The 17,690-nt window shown below is 45.5% G+C and overlaps 1 protein-coding gene across 1 annotated transcript in view; it reads left to right on the forward strand.

The window, feature by feature from the left end:
• Positions 1-7,730: 7,730 nt before the first annotated feature.
• Positions 7,731-17,690, forward strand: part of mdga2a (MAM domain containing glycosylphosphatidylinositol anchor 2a) — a 589,650-nt gene continuing 579,690 nt past the window's right edge. Inside the window, exons 1-2 of the mRNA XM_078233125.1 lie at positions 7,731-7,905; positions 12,040-12,179. Of these exons, the coding sequence (XP_078089251.1) occupies positions 7,731-7,905; positions 12,040-12,179 (315 nt within the window). The remainder of the gene's footprint in view (positions 7,906-12,039; positions 12,180-17,690) is intronic.

A 17,690-nucleotide genomic window follows, 5' to 3' on the forward strand; every position in this document is an offset into this window, starting at 1 on the left:
AACCTCATCAGGGCCCCGATACTGTTAACATTGATAGTTTGAACTCTTCTGCTGTTAATGAATTAGAAGAAAAAAACTAATTGACCACTCTGTGCGGAGTTTGCACGTTCGCCCCGTGTTCCCGCCACCTCCCACTGCCCGGGGAGGTGGTGGGAGCAGGTACGAAAGCAGCATTTAAGGGGCAACTAGACGAATACATGAATAGGATGGGAATGGAAGGATACGGACTCCATAAGTGCATACAGTTTTAGTTCAGTTAGGGCATCATGATCGGTGCAGGCTTGGAGGGCCGAAGGGCCTGTTCCTGTGCTGTACTTTAATTTGGTCTTTGTCTGCGTGGGTTTCCTCCAGGTGCTCCGGTTTCCTCCCACAACTCCCAAGGTGTGCGGGTCAGGTGGATTGGTCGTGCTAAATTGCCCCTTAGTGTCCAAAGATATGTCGTTTGGTGGGTATCAGCAGGGTAGATGCATGGGGTTAAGGGGATAGGGTGGGCTTGGGTGGGATGTTCCTCTCTCAGGTGATTTCTGGTAAACCACCAGACCTTTGCCTTTTAAACCAGTTTTTTCCCAACAATTAAAATAATTTTAAACAAACATCTCTCTCCCTTCAAGGGCCGTGCTGATCAGGTAGCTGAAATCATGCAACTTCCGAGAAAAGGCATTCTTGTTGACAGTGAACTTATGACCTTCTTCAAAAAAAAAATCAAAGTGTCCAAATAATGCAATGTCCTTCCAAATTTTTAAAAGAAAAATACAATTTGTAAAGAGACGATTTTCCCAACATGACGCACGTGGTTTGTTGGGATAGTTGAACCCAAGGCAATGTGGGAGGTTAAAGAAAGGGGAAATGGTGGGGGGAGAGGACAAGGGAATCTATCAGGAAAACCTCTGTTGGACTGACATCCTTACAAAATGAGTATTATAGCTGAATGCCGAACACTGGCCGGAATTTTCCAGCCCCCCCCCCCCGCCACCGCCCCCACACTTACCCACCCCGGTTGCAGAAGGGACGACAATTTATTGAAATCTCCCTTCACATTCGCAGGAACAGTCATAGTTTGAGGAAAAGGGGTAAACTTTTTCGAACTGAGGTGAGGAGAAATTTCTTCACCCAGAGGGTGGTGAATCTGTGGAATTCACTACCACAGAATGTAGTTGAGGTCAAACGTTGTGTGATTTCAAGAAGAAATTAGATATAGCTCTTGGGGCTAAAGGGATCAAGGGATATGGGGGGAAGGGAGGAGATCGGGACATTGAATTCGCTGATCAGCTATGATCAAGATGAAAGGCAGAGCAAGCTCAAAGGGCCGAATGGCCGACTCCCTGTTTCTAGTTTCTATGTTTCAATGAACTACAGAATCCTTACAGTGCAGAAGGAGGACATCCGGCCCATCAAGTCTGCACTGACCCTCCCGAAAGAGCATCCCATTCAGGCCCTCCTCTCTGCCACATCCCTGTAACGCCGCACATTTACCAGGGCTAATCCACCTAACCTGCTCCTCTTTGGACTGGGAGATCCCGTCGGATTGAAAGCGTGAAGGGGCTGGAAAATTTTGACCATCATCATCCTTGCTGTGAATCTGTGTATAAAGCGGCATAGAGTCATGGAGGTTTACAGCATGCAAACAGGCCCTTCGGCCCAACTTGTCCATGCCGCCCTTTCTTTTTTAAAACCCCTAAGCTAATCCCAATTGCCCGCATTTGGCCCATATCCCTCTAAAGAACAAAGAACAAAGAACAGTACAGCACAGGAAACAGGCCCTTCGGCCCTCCAAGCCTGTGCCGATCCTTGGTCCAACTAGACCAATCGTTTGTATCCCTCCATTCCCAGGCTGCTCATGTGACTATCCAGGTAAGTCTTAAACGATGTCAGCGTGCCTGCCTCCACCACCCTACTTGGCAGCGCATTCCAGGCTCCCACCACCCTCTGTGTAAAAAACGTCCCTCTGATGTCTGAGTTATACTTCGCCCCTCTCAGCTTGAGCCCGTGACCCCTTGTGATCGTCACCTCTGACCTGGGAAAAAGCTTCCCACTGTTCACCCTATCTATACCCTTCATAATCTTGTATACCTCTATTAGATCTCCCCTCATTCTCCGTCTTTCCAAGGAGAACAACCCCAGTCTACCCAATCTCTCCTCATAGCTAAGACCCTCCATACCAGGCAACATCCTGGTAAACCTTCTCTGCACTCTCTCCAATGCCTCCACGTCCTTCTGGTAGTGCGGCGACCAGAACTGGACGCAGTACTCCAAATGTGGCCTAACCAGCGTTCTATACAGCTGCATCATCAGACTCCAGCTTTTATACTCTATACCCCGTCCTATAAAGGCAAGCATACCATATGCCTTCTTCACCACCTTCTCCACCTGTGTTGCCACCTTCAAGGATTTGTGGACTTGCACACCTAGGTCCCTCTGTGTTTCTATACTCCTGATGACTCTGCCATTTATTGTATAACTCCTCCCTACATTATTTCTTCCAAAATGCATCACTTCGCATTTATCCGGATTAAATTCCATCTGCCACCTCTCCGCCCAATTTTCCAGCCTATCTATATCCTGCTGTATTGCCCGACAATGCTCTTCGCTATCCGCAATTCCAACCATCTTCGTGTCATCCGCAAACTTGCTGATTACACCAGTTACACCTTCTTCCAAATCATTTATATATATCACAAATAGCAGAGGCCCCAGTACAGAGCCCTGCGGAACACCACTGGTCACAGACCTCCAGCCGGAAAAAGACCCTTCGACCACTACCCTCTGTCTCCTATGGCCAAGCCAGTTCTCCACCCATCGAGCCACTTCTCCTTGTATCCCATGAGCCTTAACCTTCTTAACCAACCTGCCATGTGGGACTTTGTCAAATGCCTTACTGAAATCCATATAGACGACATCCACGGCCCTTCCTTCATCAACCGTTTTTGTCACTTCCTCAAAAAACTCCACCAAATTTGTAAGGCACGACCTCCCTCTTACAAAACCATGCTGTCTGTCACTAATGAGATTGTTCCGTTCTAAATGCACATACATCCTGTCTCTAAGAATCCTCTCCAACAACTTCCCTACCACGGACGTCAAGCTCACCGACCTATAATTTCCTGGGTTATCCCTGCTACCCTTCTTAAACAACGGGACCACATTCGCTATCCTCCAATCCTCAGGGACCTCACCCGTGTCCAAAGAAGCGACAAAGATTTCCGTCAGAGGCCCAGCAATTTCACCTCTCGTCTCCCTGAGCAGTCGAGGATAGATGCCATCAGGCCCTGGGGCTTTGTCAGTTTTAATGTTCCCTAAAAAAGCTAACACTTCCTCTCTTGTAATGGAGATTTTCTCTAACGGGTCAACACCTCCCTCCGAGACACTCCCGGTTAACACGCCCCTCTCCTTCGTGAATACCGATGCAAAGTATTCATTTAGGATCTCCCCTATTCCCTTGGGGATAGGGGAGATCATCGTACCCATGTAACTATCTAAACGCTTTTTAAAAGATAAAATTGCACCCGCCTCTACTCCTACCTCTGGCAGCTTGTTCCAGACACTCACCACCCTCTGTGTGGAAAAGATTGCCCCTCTGGACACTTTTGTATCTCTCCCCTCTCACCTTAAACCTATGCCCTCTACTTTTAGACTCCCTTACCTTTGGGAAAAGATATTGACTATCTACCTTGTCTATGCCCCTCATTATTTTATAGACCTCTATGAAGTCACCCCTCAGCCTCCAACGCTCCAGAGAAAAAAGTCCCAGTCTATTCAGCCTCTCCTTATAACTCAATCCATCAAGTCCCGGTAGCATCCTCGTAAATCTTTCCTGCACTCTTTCTAGTTTAATAATATCCTTTCTATAATAGGGTGACCAGAATTGCACACAGTATTCCAAGTATGGCCTTACCAATGTCTTGTACAACTTCAACAAGATGTCCCAACTCCTGTATTCAATGTTCTGACCGATGAACCCAAGCATGATGAATGCCTTCTTCACCACTCTGTCCACCTGTGACTCCACTTTCAAGGAGCTATGAACATGTACTCCTGGATCTCTTTGTTCTGTAACTCTCCCCAACGCCCTACCATTAACTGAGTAAGTCCTGCCCTGGTTCAATCTACCAAAATGCTTCACTTCACATTTGTCTAAATTAAACTCCATCTGCCATTCGTCAGCCCACTGGCCCAATTGATCAAGATCCTGCTGCGATTGGAGATAACCTCACTGTCCACCATGCCACCAATCTTGGTGTCATCTGCAAACTTACTAACCATGCCTCCTATATTCTCATCCAAATCATTAATATAAATGACAAATAACAGTGGGCCCAGCACTGATCCCTGAGGCACACCGCTGGTTACAGGCCTCCAGTTTGAAAAACAACTCTCTACAACCACCCTCTGGCTTCTGTCAAGAAGCCAATTTTGTATCCATTTAGATACTTCACCCTGGATCCTGTGACATTTAACTTCATGCAACAACCTACCATGCGATACCTTGTCAAAGGCCTTGCTAAAGTCCATGTAGACAACATCAACTGCACTGCCCTCATCTACCTTCTTGGTTACCCTTCAAAAAACTCAATCATATTTGTGAGACATGATTTTCCACTCACAAAGCCATGCTGACTGTCCCTAATCAGTCCTTGCATCTCTAAATGCCTGTAGATCCTGTCTCTCAAAATACCTTCCAACAATTTACCCACTACAGATGTGAGGTTCACTGGCCTGTAGTTCCCTGGCTTTTCCCTGCCGCATTTTTTAAACAAAGGCACAACATTTGTCACTCTCCAATCTTCAGGCACCTCACCCGTGACTATCGATGATTCAAATATCTCGGCTAGGAGACCCGCAATTTCGTACCTAGCTTCCCACAACGCCCTGGGATACACTTCATCAGGTCCCGCAGATTTAACTACCTTGATGCGCTTGAAGGCTTCCAGTACTTCCTTCTCTGTAATATGTACACTCCTCAAGACATCAATATTTAATTCCCAGGTTCCCTGACATCCATGCTTTTCTCAACAGTAAATATTGATGAGAAATATTCATTTAGAGTCTCACCCATCGGACTACTCGCTGAGCTGGCCAGCAAAGTTTAATATTTTCTGTTATTTTAAAAAGCCGAGGGTGCTTTTAAAAGAAGCTTTTGCCCCGAAACTGGAAAATCCCTCTTGAGGTCAATGGACCATTCCATGGTCTGCCCCTCGCCCACTGCAATTCCCGTGGCAGGTGGAATGGGAAAACTTGCCCGAGAATTTGCATGTGCTTTTAAGATGTTTCTTTATTTTTTTGTTTGCCTTTGTGAAATGGTAATCAAAGCAGCAGAACAGCACAGAAAGAAAGCTCATGGGACTAATGTAATTATAGGCAATGGGGTCTCCCATGCTCTCGGGTACAGCAACTTGCCTGGTAGCTATTACCAAGGTCAGTCTCCCTGTACACCTTTCAGCAAAACCAACACTCCTCTCTCTCTCTTTCTCTCTCTTGCGTACTGCTCCTTCGCGAAGCTGCTGACATGACAGCACCTTGGGTATTGTATGCTTCACTTAGAACGTTCCTTAACAAGTGATCAAAACCTTCGATGACATTCATCGCGACAAATAGATTTTTTCATATAGCTTTGAAAGAAGGCTGGAGGCTGTATTTTATGTACCCTAGAGAAGGTGATAGTAAAATTCTGACATTTCCACGACTGCGGGTGATAATTGAGTTTTCGACAAAATGAGGCAATTGTCCTTTTAAAATGCTTTGCATAGACAGCATTCTAACAGTCTGAAAGTCGCACTATCCTTTCTTTTTGTACGTGTTTGTTGAGAATTACGAAGGTTCTGTTTAGTACTAGCTAAAACAACACTGCACAGTTCAGTTACATCGGGTAGGATTTTGGGATTTATGATGTTGTCACTTCCCCATGTGTGTTCAAACTGAGAGTTTTTACTTGTTTTTGGAATGTCATTTGGAATAAACCCTGGGCGAGATTCTCCGGCCTTCCAGCCACGTGTTTCCCGCTGGCAGGAGGTGACACGTTGTTTGCTAGCGGCGGGATTCTCTGCACTCGCCGCTGCCAATGGGAATTCCCAATGATGTCTCCCCACGCCGGGGAGAATCCTGCGCACGGGGGTACATTGCCGGCAGGACCGGAGGATCCCAACGGTGTGAACGGCCGGAGAATTCCGGCTAATGTTAGTGAAAGAAATCAATCTACATATTGGGCCGGAGTTTTCCGGCTGTTCACTCCGGCGGGATTCTCACTGCAGTGAACGGAGATTTGGCTGAAGGACAGATTCTCCATGCTCGCTTGCAGCGGCAACGAGGGGCAGCTGGCCGGAAGTTTCCGGGCTTCGTTTTTTTTCTGCCCATTTTAAATGGCTGCGAAACTTCAAAATGGTTTCTTTCCATCGCTTTCTTTATTCCACACTTTTCATTAGCAAAACCCAAATGCATTCTGCATAAAATCTTTTACTAATTGATTAAAATTCAATTTGAAGGTTCATAGAATCCCTACAGTGCAGAAGGAGGCCATTCGGCCCATCGAGTCTGCACCGACCACAATCCCACCCAGGCCTTACTCCCACATATTTTACCCGCTAATCCCTCTAACCTACACATCTCAGGACTCTAAGGGGCAATTTTTAACCTGGCCAATCAACCTAACCCGCACATCTTTGGGAGGAAACCGGAGCACCCGGAGGAAACCCACGCAGACACGAGGAGAATGTGCAAACTCCACACAGACAGTGACCCGAGCCAGGAATCGAACCCGGGACCCTGGAGCTGTAAAGCAGCAGTGCTAACCACTGTGCTACCGTGCCGCCTTGGAATTGTTTATTTCCAATGACTTTCTGATTTTTTTTTCAATCGATTTGTTCTGAGATTACAAGACACAAAATTTGACTCATGTGTCACTGGAGCTGGTGCTAAGAAAGCAGCAACAGAAAACAGCAAGTGCATTGCTTCTGACCTTGCCTATTCTGGCTACTGCAGAACTCCACACTTGAGTGGGTGCTACTGAGGGGGTGGGCGATGGCAGAGTGGTTAGCACTGCTGTCTCACTGCCCAAGGGAGCCGGGTTCCATTCCAGCCTTGGGCGAATGTCTGTGCAGAGACTGCACATTCTCTCTGTCTGCGTGGGTTTCCTCCGGGTGCTTAGGTTTCCTCCCAGAGTCCAAAGATGTGTAGGTTAGGTTGCTTGGCCATGCTCAATTGTCCCTTAGTTTCCCAAGATTATATAGGATAGGGGGATTAACGGGGTAAATACGTGCGGTTACGGAGATAGAGCCTGGGTAAGAGTGGGTGCAGACTCGATGGACCGAATGGCCTCTTTCTGCACTGTAGGGATTCTATGAGGGTAGGTTGCAGAGTGTGGCATCAAACAGCCTCTAATGTTGCTACCTGAGGGAATCCACTAATAGTGCAAACTTCGCTGTTGCAAACTTTGTGGAAGTACTGTGTTGTGTTCTTGAAGTCGTGGTCATTTGTTGGACTTTGATCGGAGTATTGTTCTTATCCTGACAGGAAGGTCAGAGGAATTTTCTGTCCCATCAGCAGAAAGACAGTTGGAATTCAGAGGGCTACGGTTGCAGTTCCTGCCGGCAGCAACAAATCGGGGAATTGGCATGTAGGCAGCAGAGAGGGGAAGCTATGTGCAGAGTGAGGAGCACAAGGAAGGTTCTCAACTGAAGGCCCCACACACTAAGGGCATTCAGAGCTCACTTTTCTCACCTTCACCTCACCCATGGACAATGTTTGAGGCACCTGTAATTCAGCAAGGAGATGGACACTGCGCTGCACCATCTCTTTCAAGAGGACCCACGGATGCACAGGAAATCAACAGTGGTACTGACGGTGACAGTGGTGAGGTAAAGATCACCATTGCCCTCAATGTTGATGCACGAGAATTCTTCCAGACAGCAGCAGGTGACATAGCTAACGCTTCACAACTTGCTGTCTGATATTGCAGCAAAAGCTTTGTACACCAGGACAGGGGAACTCATCCTCCCCCTTACCAGAGAGAAATAGGAGTGGTGAACATGTGGCTTATGTGGACATAATTAAATTAATTGCCGATAGATACCAAGTTTACTGGATAGTTGTCAAAAGGGCAGTTGCTTTTGCGCAAACAATATCTCCTTACAGTCTCACCAATTAAAACTCAAATGATTCAAGGAACCAATTTGCTAATCAACCTGATTTAAGTTTAAGTTTATTTATTATTAGTCACAAGTAGGCTGACATTAACACTGCAATGAAGTTACTGTGAAAACCCCCTCATCGTCACACTCCGGCACCTCTTTGGGTACATTGAAGGAGAATTTAGCATGGCCAGTGCACCTAACCAGCACATACCCGAACAGGTGCCGGAGTGTGGTGACTAGGGGATTTTCACAGTAACTTCATTGCAGTGTTAATGTAAGCCTACATGTGACAATAATAAATAAACTTAAACTTAAATCAGATTGATTAGCAAATTGGTTCCTTGAATCATTTGAGTTTTAATTGGTGAGACTGTAAGGAGATATTGTTTGCGCAAAAGCAACTGCCCTTTTGACAACTATCCAGTAAACTTGGTATCTATCGGCAATTAATTTAATTATGTCCACATAAGCCACATGTTCGCCACTCCTGTTTCTCTCTGGTAAGGGGGAGGATGATGAGTTCCCCTCTCCTGGTGTACAAAGCTTTTGCTGCAATATCAGACAGCAAGTTGTGAAGCGTTAGTTATGTCACCTGCTGCTGTCTGGAAGAATTCTCATGCATCGACATTGAGGGCAATGGTGATCTTTACAGTCACCGTCAGTACCATTGCTTCCACAATGAAAATCCCATGCCGGCGGGCACTTCCTTCCACTGCAGGTGGGCCACCTTGAAAATCCAAGCCATTACCCCTGTTTCTTCCCTCTCCACAAAAGCTGCCTGCCTACGCTGATTATTTCCAGCATTTGCTGCTTTTGTTTCAAATTTCTGACATGCACCGTATTTTGGTTTTTGTACTGTTTTCGGCAGTGTCTGTTGTTTGATCTTTGCGATCGTCACAAAAGCGCGATTTTGCAGTGAAGGAGTTGAAGGAAATGGACAGTTCATTCTGCTAATCAGAGGGATGTTGGTTATGGATCAATTCCAATGAAAGCACTGGAGTTACAATGGAAATGATTTTGCTGTTTTCAATTTAGCAGAGCATTTCACATGTTCAGTCTGTTATTCTGTGGTTGATGTCCCTGAATGAATAAACAAGGCAGTCGATGCAATTTATCAGGATGTGGAGATGCCGGAATTGGACTGGGGTGGGCACAGTGATGCACTATCAATCAAGCAAAGACTAGTTTGTATGCAAGAACAAATAGGCTTTTATTCGCAAAAGACTTGGAGCACACCCATGCTGATGAACTGGTCCAGAGACTGAGGCAGGGGGATGGGGAGCAATCACCTTTATACCTGGACCAGGGGGGGAGGAGTCTCAGGCAGGGCCGGGAGGGGCATGCCCAGGCATGTCACACACAGTCGGGCAATAAGCTTAACAGTGGTTTACCACATTCACCCCCTGCTTTTAAAAAAAAGTCCGGCGGGGGTGAGGTGGGTGGAACGATATTTACAGAATTACAAATTTACAAATTCAGTCTCTCTGGGGGCTTGATCTGCCGCTGCGATCGCCGTAGTGCCGGTTGTGGTGTCGGTTCCGGTGGCCGCGGTGTTGGTTCAGGCGCCAGGCCGTAGTCGCACGAGTCATATGTAGTCCCTTCCGATTGTCGGGTGCATGGTGGCGGCTCCTGGGGCTCAGGAGTGCTGTATACGGGGGTTGGGGGTGTGGGGTTGTGGGTCGTCGTGGTCCCTGGGGCGCCTGTGGGTGCCAGGTCTCGAATAGAGACCGTGTCCTCCCGCCCGTCGGGGTACGCCACATAGGCGTATTGGGGGTTGGCGTGGAGGAGCTGGACCCTTTCGACCAGGGGGTCCGACTTATGGGTCCTCACGTGCTTCCGGAGCAGGACAGGGCCTGGGGACGTCAGCCACGACGGTAGTGAGGTCCCCGGGGAGGACTTCCTGGGGAAAACAAACATTCTTTCGTGAGGGGTAGCATTGGTAGCTGTGCAAAGGAGTGATCTAATCGAGTGTAGTGCATCAGGGAGGATCTCTTGCCAGCGGGTGACTGGAAGACCTTTAGACCTCAGAGCTAGTAAATCGAGCTATGTCTAGCCGCCTCTTGAATACATTCAGTGTTTTGGCATGAACTGCTTCCTGAGGGAATGATTTATTATAATTATGATTAATTATTTTAACCTATTCTGAATGGAACTGTCAACACCACAGCACTCCCTCAGTACTGCATTGAGGTGTTGGTGTTCGCGTGCTAAAGTTCTGGAATAGGGTTCAATGCAACCTTTATCAAACTGTGGAGGTGGTTGCATCATCTTTGAACCAAGCTGTGAGATGAGATATAAGTGGGCTGTTTACAACTCAGTGCCAATATTCCTCTTGTACTGGTCACCCCCAGGAGAAATGTTTTCTGCAGTTTGCTTTGCCAGGCAATGAGAAGGCACTGGATGGGCAAAGCATATAGGATACATCCTTCCTTGTAACATACCAGTAAACAGTGGAAAATATCAATCCAACGTACCTCTGCTTCCCCATCCTCTGTACTTTATCTCTTTTAACTGTTTCTCTCACAAGAACACACAAGAAATAGAAGTAGGACTTGGCCACCAGTACGATCATGGCTGATCTATGCCAGCCTTAACTGTGCCATTTCCCCATCGCCCTCTATTCCTTGATCTATCAAATATTTATCCACTCCAAGGACATGCGGGTTATGTTGATTGATCAGAGGGAATTAACGGGGTATATACGGGGGGGTTACAGGGATAGGCCCTGGGTGGGACTGTTGTCGGTGCAGGCTTGATGGGCCGAATGGCCTCCTTCTGCACTGCATTGACTCTATGATTCTTAATACTTCTAATGATCCAACCTCGATATCCTTTAGAGCAGAGAATTCCCGAGATTCACCACCCTCTGCGAGAAGAAATTTCTATGCATCTCAGTTTTAAATGAACAGCCCTTTATTTTGTAGCTATGCCCCCTTGTTCGAGGGGACAAAACATCTCATAGAAATCCTACAGTGCAGAAGGAGGCCATTCGGCCCATCGAGTCTGCACCGACCACAATCCCACCCAGGCCCTACACCCACATATTTACCCACTAATCCCTCTAACCTACGCATCCCAGGACTCTAAGGGGCAATTTTTAACCTGGCCAATCAACCTAACCCGCACATCTTTGGACTGTGGGAGGAAACCGGAGCACCCGGAGGAAACCCACGCAGACACGAGGAGAATGTGCAAACTCCACACAGTCAGTGACCTGAGCCGGGAATCGAACCCAGGACCCTGGAGCTGTGAAGCAGCAGTGCTAACCATTGTGCTACCGTGCTGACCATCTATCGTGTCAAATCCCCCCAGAATCTTGTATGTTTGAATAAGGATACCGCTCTTCTAAACTCCAAGGAATACAGATCCAGACTATTTAGTCTCTCTTGATAAAACACCCTTCTCATCCCAGGAATCAGCCTGGTGAATCTCCTTTGGACTGCCTCCAATGTTACTCTATCCTTTTTAAGGTAAGGGGACCAAAAGTGTGCACAGTATTGCAGGTAAGGCCTCACCAACACCTTGTACAATTGCAACAAAACCTCCCCATTTTTAAATTCCAATCCCTTTGCAATAAAGGCGGAAACGCCATTTGCCTTCTTCGCTACATTGTGGACATGCCTGCTAGCCAGTTCCAACAGAATATTCTGAAATACGGGTATTTCGTTTGCATCTTTCTGGGGGTTTTAGAGGAAGAAAATGCAACTGCTTTACAGCCGACTTCACTGAGCTGAATACAGGATCCAAGCTGTAAACGTACCAAGGTGATCTGGGTGGAAACATGTTCAGAGAATAGGAATTGATGACAATTGAGTTGATTAATTGGGAAAATGTCTTGGATTTTCACTGAACTGGAAATATTAATCAGGCATTTGTGTGATTCGCACTGACTATATCTATATTCTTTTCTCTGCAGCTCCACCAACTGTAAGCATCATGCACTCTGGTCAAGCATGTAACATAGAAGAAGAACGATATACAGAGAGAGTGTACACAATCCGGGAAGGAGAAACCTTGGAGCTAACTTGCCTTGTGAGAGGTCACCCACGGCCACAGGTGAATTCAAACTCTGCGATTTCCAAGTCAGAGTTATCATTACACTCGCTTCCTTTTGTTACATGGCTATTTTATTCATTTTATTTCGAGCAATGAATAGTTTGAAGATTAATATACTGTTTAATGTTTAACATATTTATTAGTGTCATAAGTAGCCTTACATTAACACTGCAGTGAAGTTACTGTGAAAATCCTCTAGTTGCCCCACTTTGGCGCCTGTTCGGGTACACTGAGGAAGAATTTAGCATGGACAATGCACCTAACCAGCACGTCTTTCAGACTGTGGGAGGAAACCAGAGCACCCGGAGGAAACCCACGCAGACACGAAGAGAATGTGCAGACTGCACACAGACAGTGACGCAAGCCGGGAATCGAACCCGGGTCTCTGACGCTGTGAGGCAGCAGCGCTAAACATTGTGCCACCCCCTAAATTCCTTCCGAATATAATTCAAATGCAACGTTCTTGATGCAATAGGTTGGCCTTTCAGTTCTGTGACTGGGTTTAATTCCCCAGATTGGTCCTATATAAAATGATTTTGGCTTTCTCAATCCAGTTCCTAATCGGTATAGCACACTGCACAAACACTCCGAGTTTGGTACTATTGGCTCTACAGATTGGCAACTTGATTAAGGCCATAAGGTTATTGCAGGGAGCAATGGAAAAACTGACACACTCGTGGAAGAGAGTGTGCTGTCTTTAGACAGGGTTGAGACACATTGATGGGGGAAGCAGTGGTGTGTTTTATGTTACACCTGACTGTTTTAACTGAATTGAAAGCACGGATTCTGAGCATATTAAATGCAAAATACACAATTCTGTGGCACTACCGTCGTTCATCTTGATTGAGGACACGGAAGTCAAAATTAAGATAAATGTATCACTCGCACATAACACCTTTTGATTTGTGTAATGCTATCCCTTATCAGCATATCTCCACCAATGCCTCACTCTCGATTGCCTTTAGAATGATGTACACATCCAGTGATAATTTGTCTGGCACCTCGAGAGTACGCAGTGCTCTGTTTTCCAATCAACCTCTTTTTGATTGAAGATGCGCCTGTGAAAGAGTTTGCAGCTCGCTGCATTGTTGGCAGCCACAGTTGGCACAAGCACCATTTTCAACCAAGAAAATAATGGTTTCCTCACATTGTGGCATGTCTGCAGATGTTCCTTTCCAAGCTTAAACTAGTGTGAATAAAAATACCAGACTCCCATATGGAGGGCTGTATTTTTGCAGAGTCTGAAGGCCTTTAAAAATGGTCAGTGGGACCCAGATATAGAATTCTGCCCCCATTTCCAGCAGATCCCATTTTGCCGGCAGGGGGCGGGACATAAATCACACAGGTCAGAAAACCCAGACTCAGCAGGGCCATTTGACCTCAGTCCCGAGTTCAAACATACCCCAGTTTTGCTATTCTAAGGGCTTTACCCCACAATGTCGGAGTCACAAATATACGGAGGAAGTACAAATGCCCCTGAAGGATGGATATGATCTGTTTAAGTATCATGATATGAAAATCCTTAAAACCCCAGCCCTTTAAAAATGATTTTAAAAAAACACAGCTTTCAGTTGGAATAAAAAGAAAGCCAACCACTACTGAAGAGCAATAATTGGCAGTCATCTGGTGTAATTTAGAAACAATAAGGCTTCATTGCTATTCCCAAGAATAGTTATCAGGATAGTTGAGCCCATTATGAATGCTCAGCAGAGTTAGGGCAGCACGGTAGCACAGTGGTTAGCACTGCTGCTTCACAGCTCCAGGGACCTGGGTTCGATTCCCGGCTTGGGTCACTGTCTGTGTGGAGTTTGCACATTCTCCTCGTGTCTGTGTGGGTTTTCTCCGGGTGCTCCGGTTTCCTCCCACAGTCCAAAGATGTGCGGGTTAGGTTGATTGGCCATGCTAAAAAATTGCCTCTTAGTGTCCTGGGATGTGTGGATTAGCGGGTAAAATGTGTAGGGATATGGGGGTAGGGCCTGGGTGGGATTGTGGTCGGTGCAGACTCGATGGGCCGAATGGCCTATTTCTGTACTGTCGGGTTTCTATGATTTTAAAAGCCCCGAAACTACACATTTCGGTAGGGAGTTATGTCCATATTTTGTCTGGCAGTTTAAGAGGCTAGTAAGGGATTATATCTGTCTTACTTATGGTTTATGTCAATCATTTGGATTTTAACATAGGGACATGATTAAGGAGTTTGCAGGTGATACAAAAATTGGCTGTGTGGTCGACACTAAGGAATAAAGATGTAGAGTGCAGGAAGCTATCAATGTGTTAGGTGTGTGGAACAATTGCAAATGGAGTTCAATCTGGTGAAGTGTGAGGTAATACATTTAGGAAAGGCTAACAAGGCAGGGAATATACAAGGATACCAAAGTGCAGAGGAATAGGCTGACCTTGGAGTGCATGAAGATGGTTGAAGAGGTCATCGAGAGAGCAACTGGGATGCTTTCTTCAATAGACAAGGCATAAAATATAAGGGCTGGGAGGTTATGCTAGACCTGTATAAAACAGAAGTTAGGACACAGCTGGAGCACTGCATGTAGCTATGGTCACCATAAGAAAGATGTGATTACACCAGAAAGCACACAGAGAAGATTTACAAGGATGTGGCCTGGACTGGGTAATTTTAGTTATGAGGAAAGGTTGGATAGGCCATAGTTGCTTTCTTTGGAATAGAGGAGGATGGGGGAAGACATTTTAAGTGTACAAAATTACAAGAGGTCTAGATAGAATAGTTTGGAAGGCCCCATTTCCCTTGGTTGAGTGGTTAAAACCAAGGTGACAGATTCAGGGTGAGGTGCATGAGATTTAGAGGGAATTAGGATTCTGGAATTCACTACCTTAAAGGGGGATAAAAGCAGAGACCCTCTTCCCACTTAAAATGAATATGCACTTGAAGTGCTGTAACCTACCAGGCTATGAGCCAAGAGCTGGAAAGTGGGATTTGCTGGGTGTCTCTTTGTTAACTGCTGAGTAAAGAATGGGCCAATGGCTTCCATTTGTGCTGTCAAATTCTATGCTTTTATGATTAACCCACTTCAAACCTGAGCTGCGTCCCTAATTTTCTGCTGGATTCTCCCATCTCCTTTCCTTATGGAACATTTTGTCGTATTATCTTTCCTCTTCCTGAGTCCGAACCTTTACATATCATTCAGAACTCTTTTCAGAATTTTAAAGTTGGTTGGTGTTTTCACATAGTTAGAACACTTGTATTATTGATCAATGCCCTTCCACTTTGTTTTGGTAAATTTCTGAAGGAGTCTGTTCAAACTCTCCATTCTGACAAAGGATCTCCACTCGAAATATAAAACTTCGCTATCCTTTTTCTACCTCATGCTGATTAATCTCATGCTGTGCATTTCCATTTGTTTTTCTTTTCAGATTTCCAGATTTTTATCTTACCTTTTTTTTGTGTTAATATTCCTTTCTTTCCAAGGGCGGCACGGTGGCACTGCTGCCTCACAGCGCCAGGGACCCAGGTTCGATTCCGACCTCGGGTCACTGTCTGTGTGGAGTTTGCACATTCTCCCCGTGTCTGCGTGGGCTTCCTCTGGGTGCTCCGGTTTCCTCCCACACTCCAAAGATGTGGTGGTTAGGTGGATTGGCCATGCTAAATTGCCCCTTAGTGTCAGGGGGATTACCAGGATAAATACATGGGGTTGTGAGGATAGGGCCTGGATGGGATTGTTGTGGTGCAGACCCGATGGGCCGAATGGCCTCTTTCTGCACTGTAGGGATTCTATGATTCTTCTATGAACTTAGTACACTTTCAGCAAAATGTTGAAGATTCTCTATAAGTGCAATCTTTACGGTCACTTTAAAGTTACTTGATATCATTATAATGGCTTGAGATATGAGACGGTTTCCAGAAATCACTTATGTGCCAACGTATTCCAGTTAGGATTCCCATAAAATATAGGAATCCCAAGAGATGAGAGTGATGTAAATAAACTATTTTGGATGATATTTGGTTCTTCTCAGATGGAGCCAGGTTGAAGTACATACACTTTAATATTCATTAATGCCATATATAGATTAAGTTTATCTGGCACTGAACATCTTCTGTCATCCTCAGCCACTGAATATTTGCAACCGCTGGAAGCACTGGAACGTCTGGGGTGCCATAAAAAATTATCATCAGTATTCTAAACACAGCAGTAAATAATCAGTGATAATGAGGAAACAGTTGTTTATGCAAATGGAAATTCTGTTCACTGGTGGAAGGCCTGCCTTATTCTGCAGGCACAACAACATTAATACAATTATTTAAAATGTATCTGTGAAGTCTCCTCTGGTCAGGAATGTGCCTGGGAATTATGTTGATGGCTTTTCTTCCCCTAACGCTAAAGTCATTAGGCAGGGTTTCCCGCCAAAGAGTTAACTCACCACGGTCTGCTCCTGAAGCTATAATTGAAGTAAGGACAGAGATCAGTTTGTGATTTGGACCCATAGTCTAATTCAATGCTTATGTTTAATCCCTATAGCTGTTATTCAGTCATTTCCCCCACCGAACAACTGTATAAATTCCACTTTTAAACATTTACAAATGATTTATAAAAGAAAATTCCACATTGTCGTTCCGTGTGACAAAATTCTTTCCAATAACTTCATCAAGTTATTTTTGTTATTATCTTACATTTGTGACCTCTTGGTACCATTTGATTGACCAGTTGTAATGATCCAGTGACAATGATCCGGTAGCAATGACCTACCACGAGTATCCAGTAGAGGTGATCCAGTAGAGGTGATCCAGTAACAATGATCTATTACTAGTTTCCTATAGCAATAATCCAGTAGCAATGATCCATTAGCTATCATCAATCACTAGTTTCCTGCAGCAGTGATCTGTAGCTATGATCCATGAGCAGTGATCCAGTAGCAATGATCCAGTAGCGATAATCCATCAGCAATGATCTATCACTAATTTCCCATAGTGGTGATCCCATAGCAGTGATCCATCATTAGGTTCCTGTGGTGGTAACCCAGTAGCAGTGATCCACGTGAGGTGATCCAGTAGCAATGACCTACCATTAGTTTCTCACAGTGGTGATCCAGTGACAATGATCCAGTAGCAATGATCTATCACTAGTTTCCAGTGGCAGCGATCCAGTATTAGTGATCAAGTGGCAATGATCCAGTAGCAATGACCCAGTAGCAGTGATCAAGTAGTAGTGATCCAGTAGCAATGATCCAGTGGCAAAGATCCAGTAGCAGTGATCTGATAGGGGTGATCCAGTAGCAATGATCCAGTGGCAATGATCCAGTAGCAGTGATGTGGTAGTAGCGATCCAGTAGAAATGATCCAGTGACAATGATCCAGGAGCAATGATCCAGTGACAATGAACTAATAGCAATGATCTATCACAAGTTTCCAGTAGAGGTGATCCAGTAGAGGTGATCTATTACTAGTTTCCTGGAGCAAAAATTCAGTGGCAGTAATCCATTAGCAATCATCAATCACGAGTTTCCAGTAGCAGTGATCCAGTAGCAGTGATCCAGTAGCAATGA

Source organism: Mustelus asterias, chromosome 18 (genome assembly GCF_964213995.1).
Source record: "Mustelus asterias chromosome 18, sMusAst1.hap1.1, whole genome shotgun sequence".
Lineage (NCBI taxonomy): Eukaryota > Metazoa > Chordata > Chondrichthyes > Carcharhiniformes > Triakidae > Mustelus > Mustelus asterias.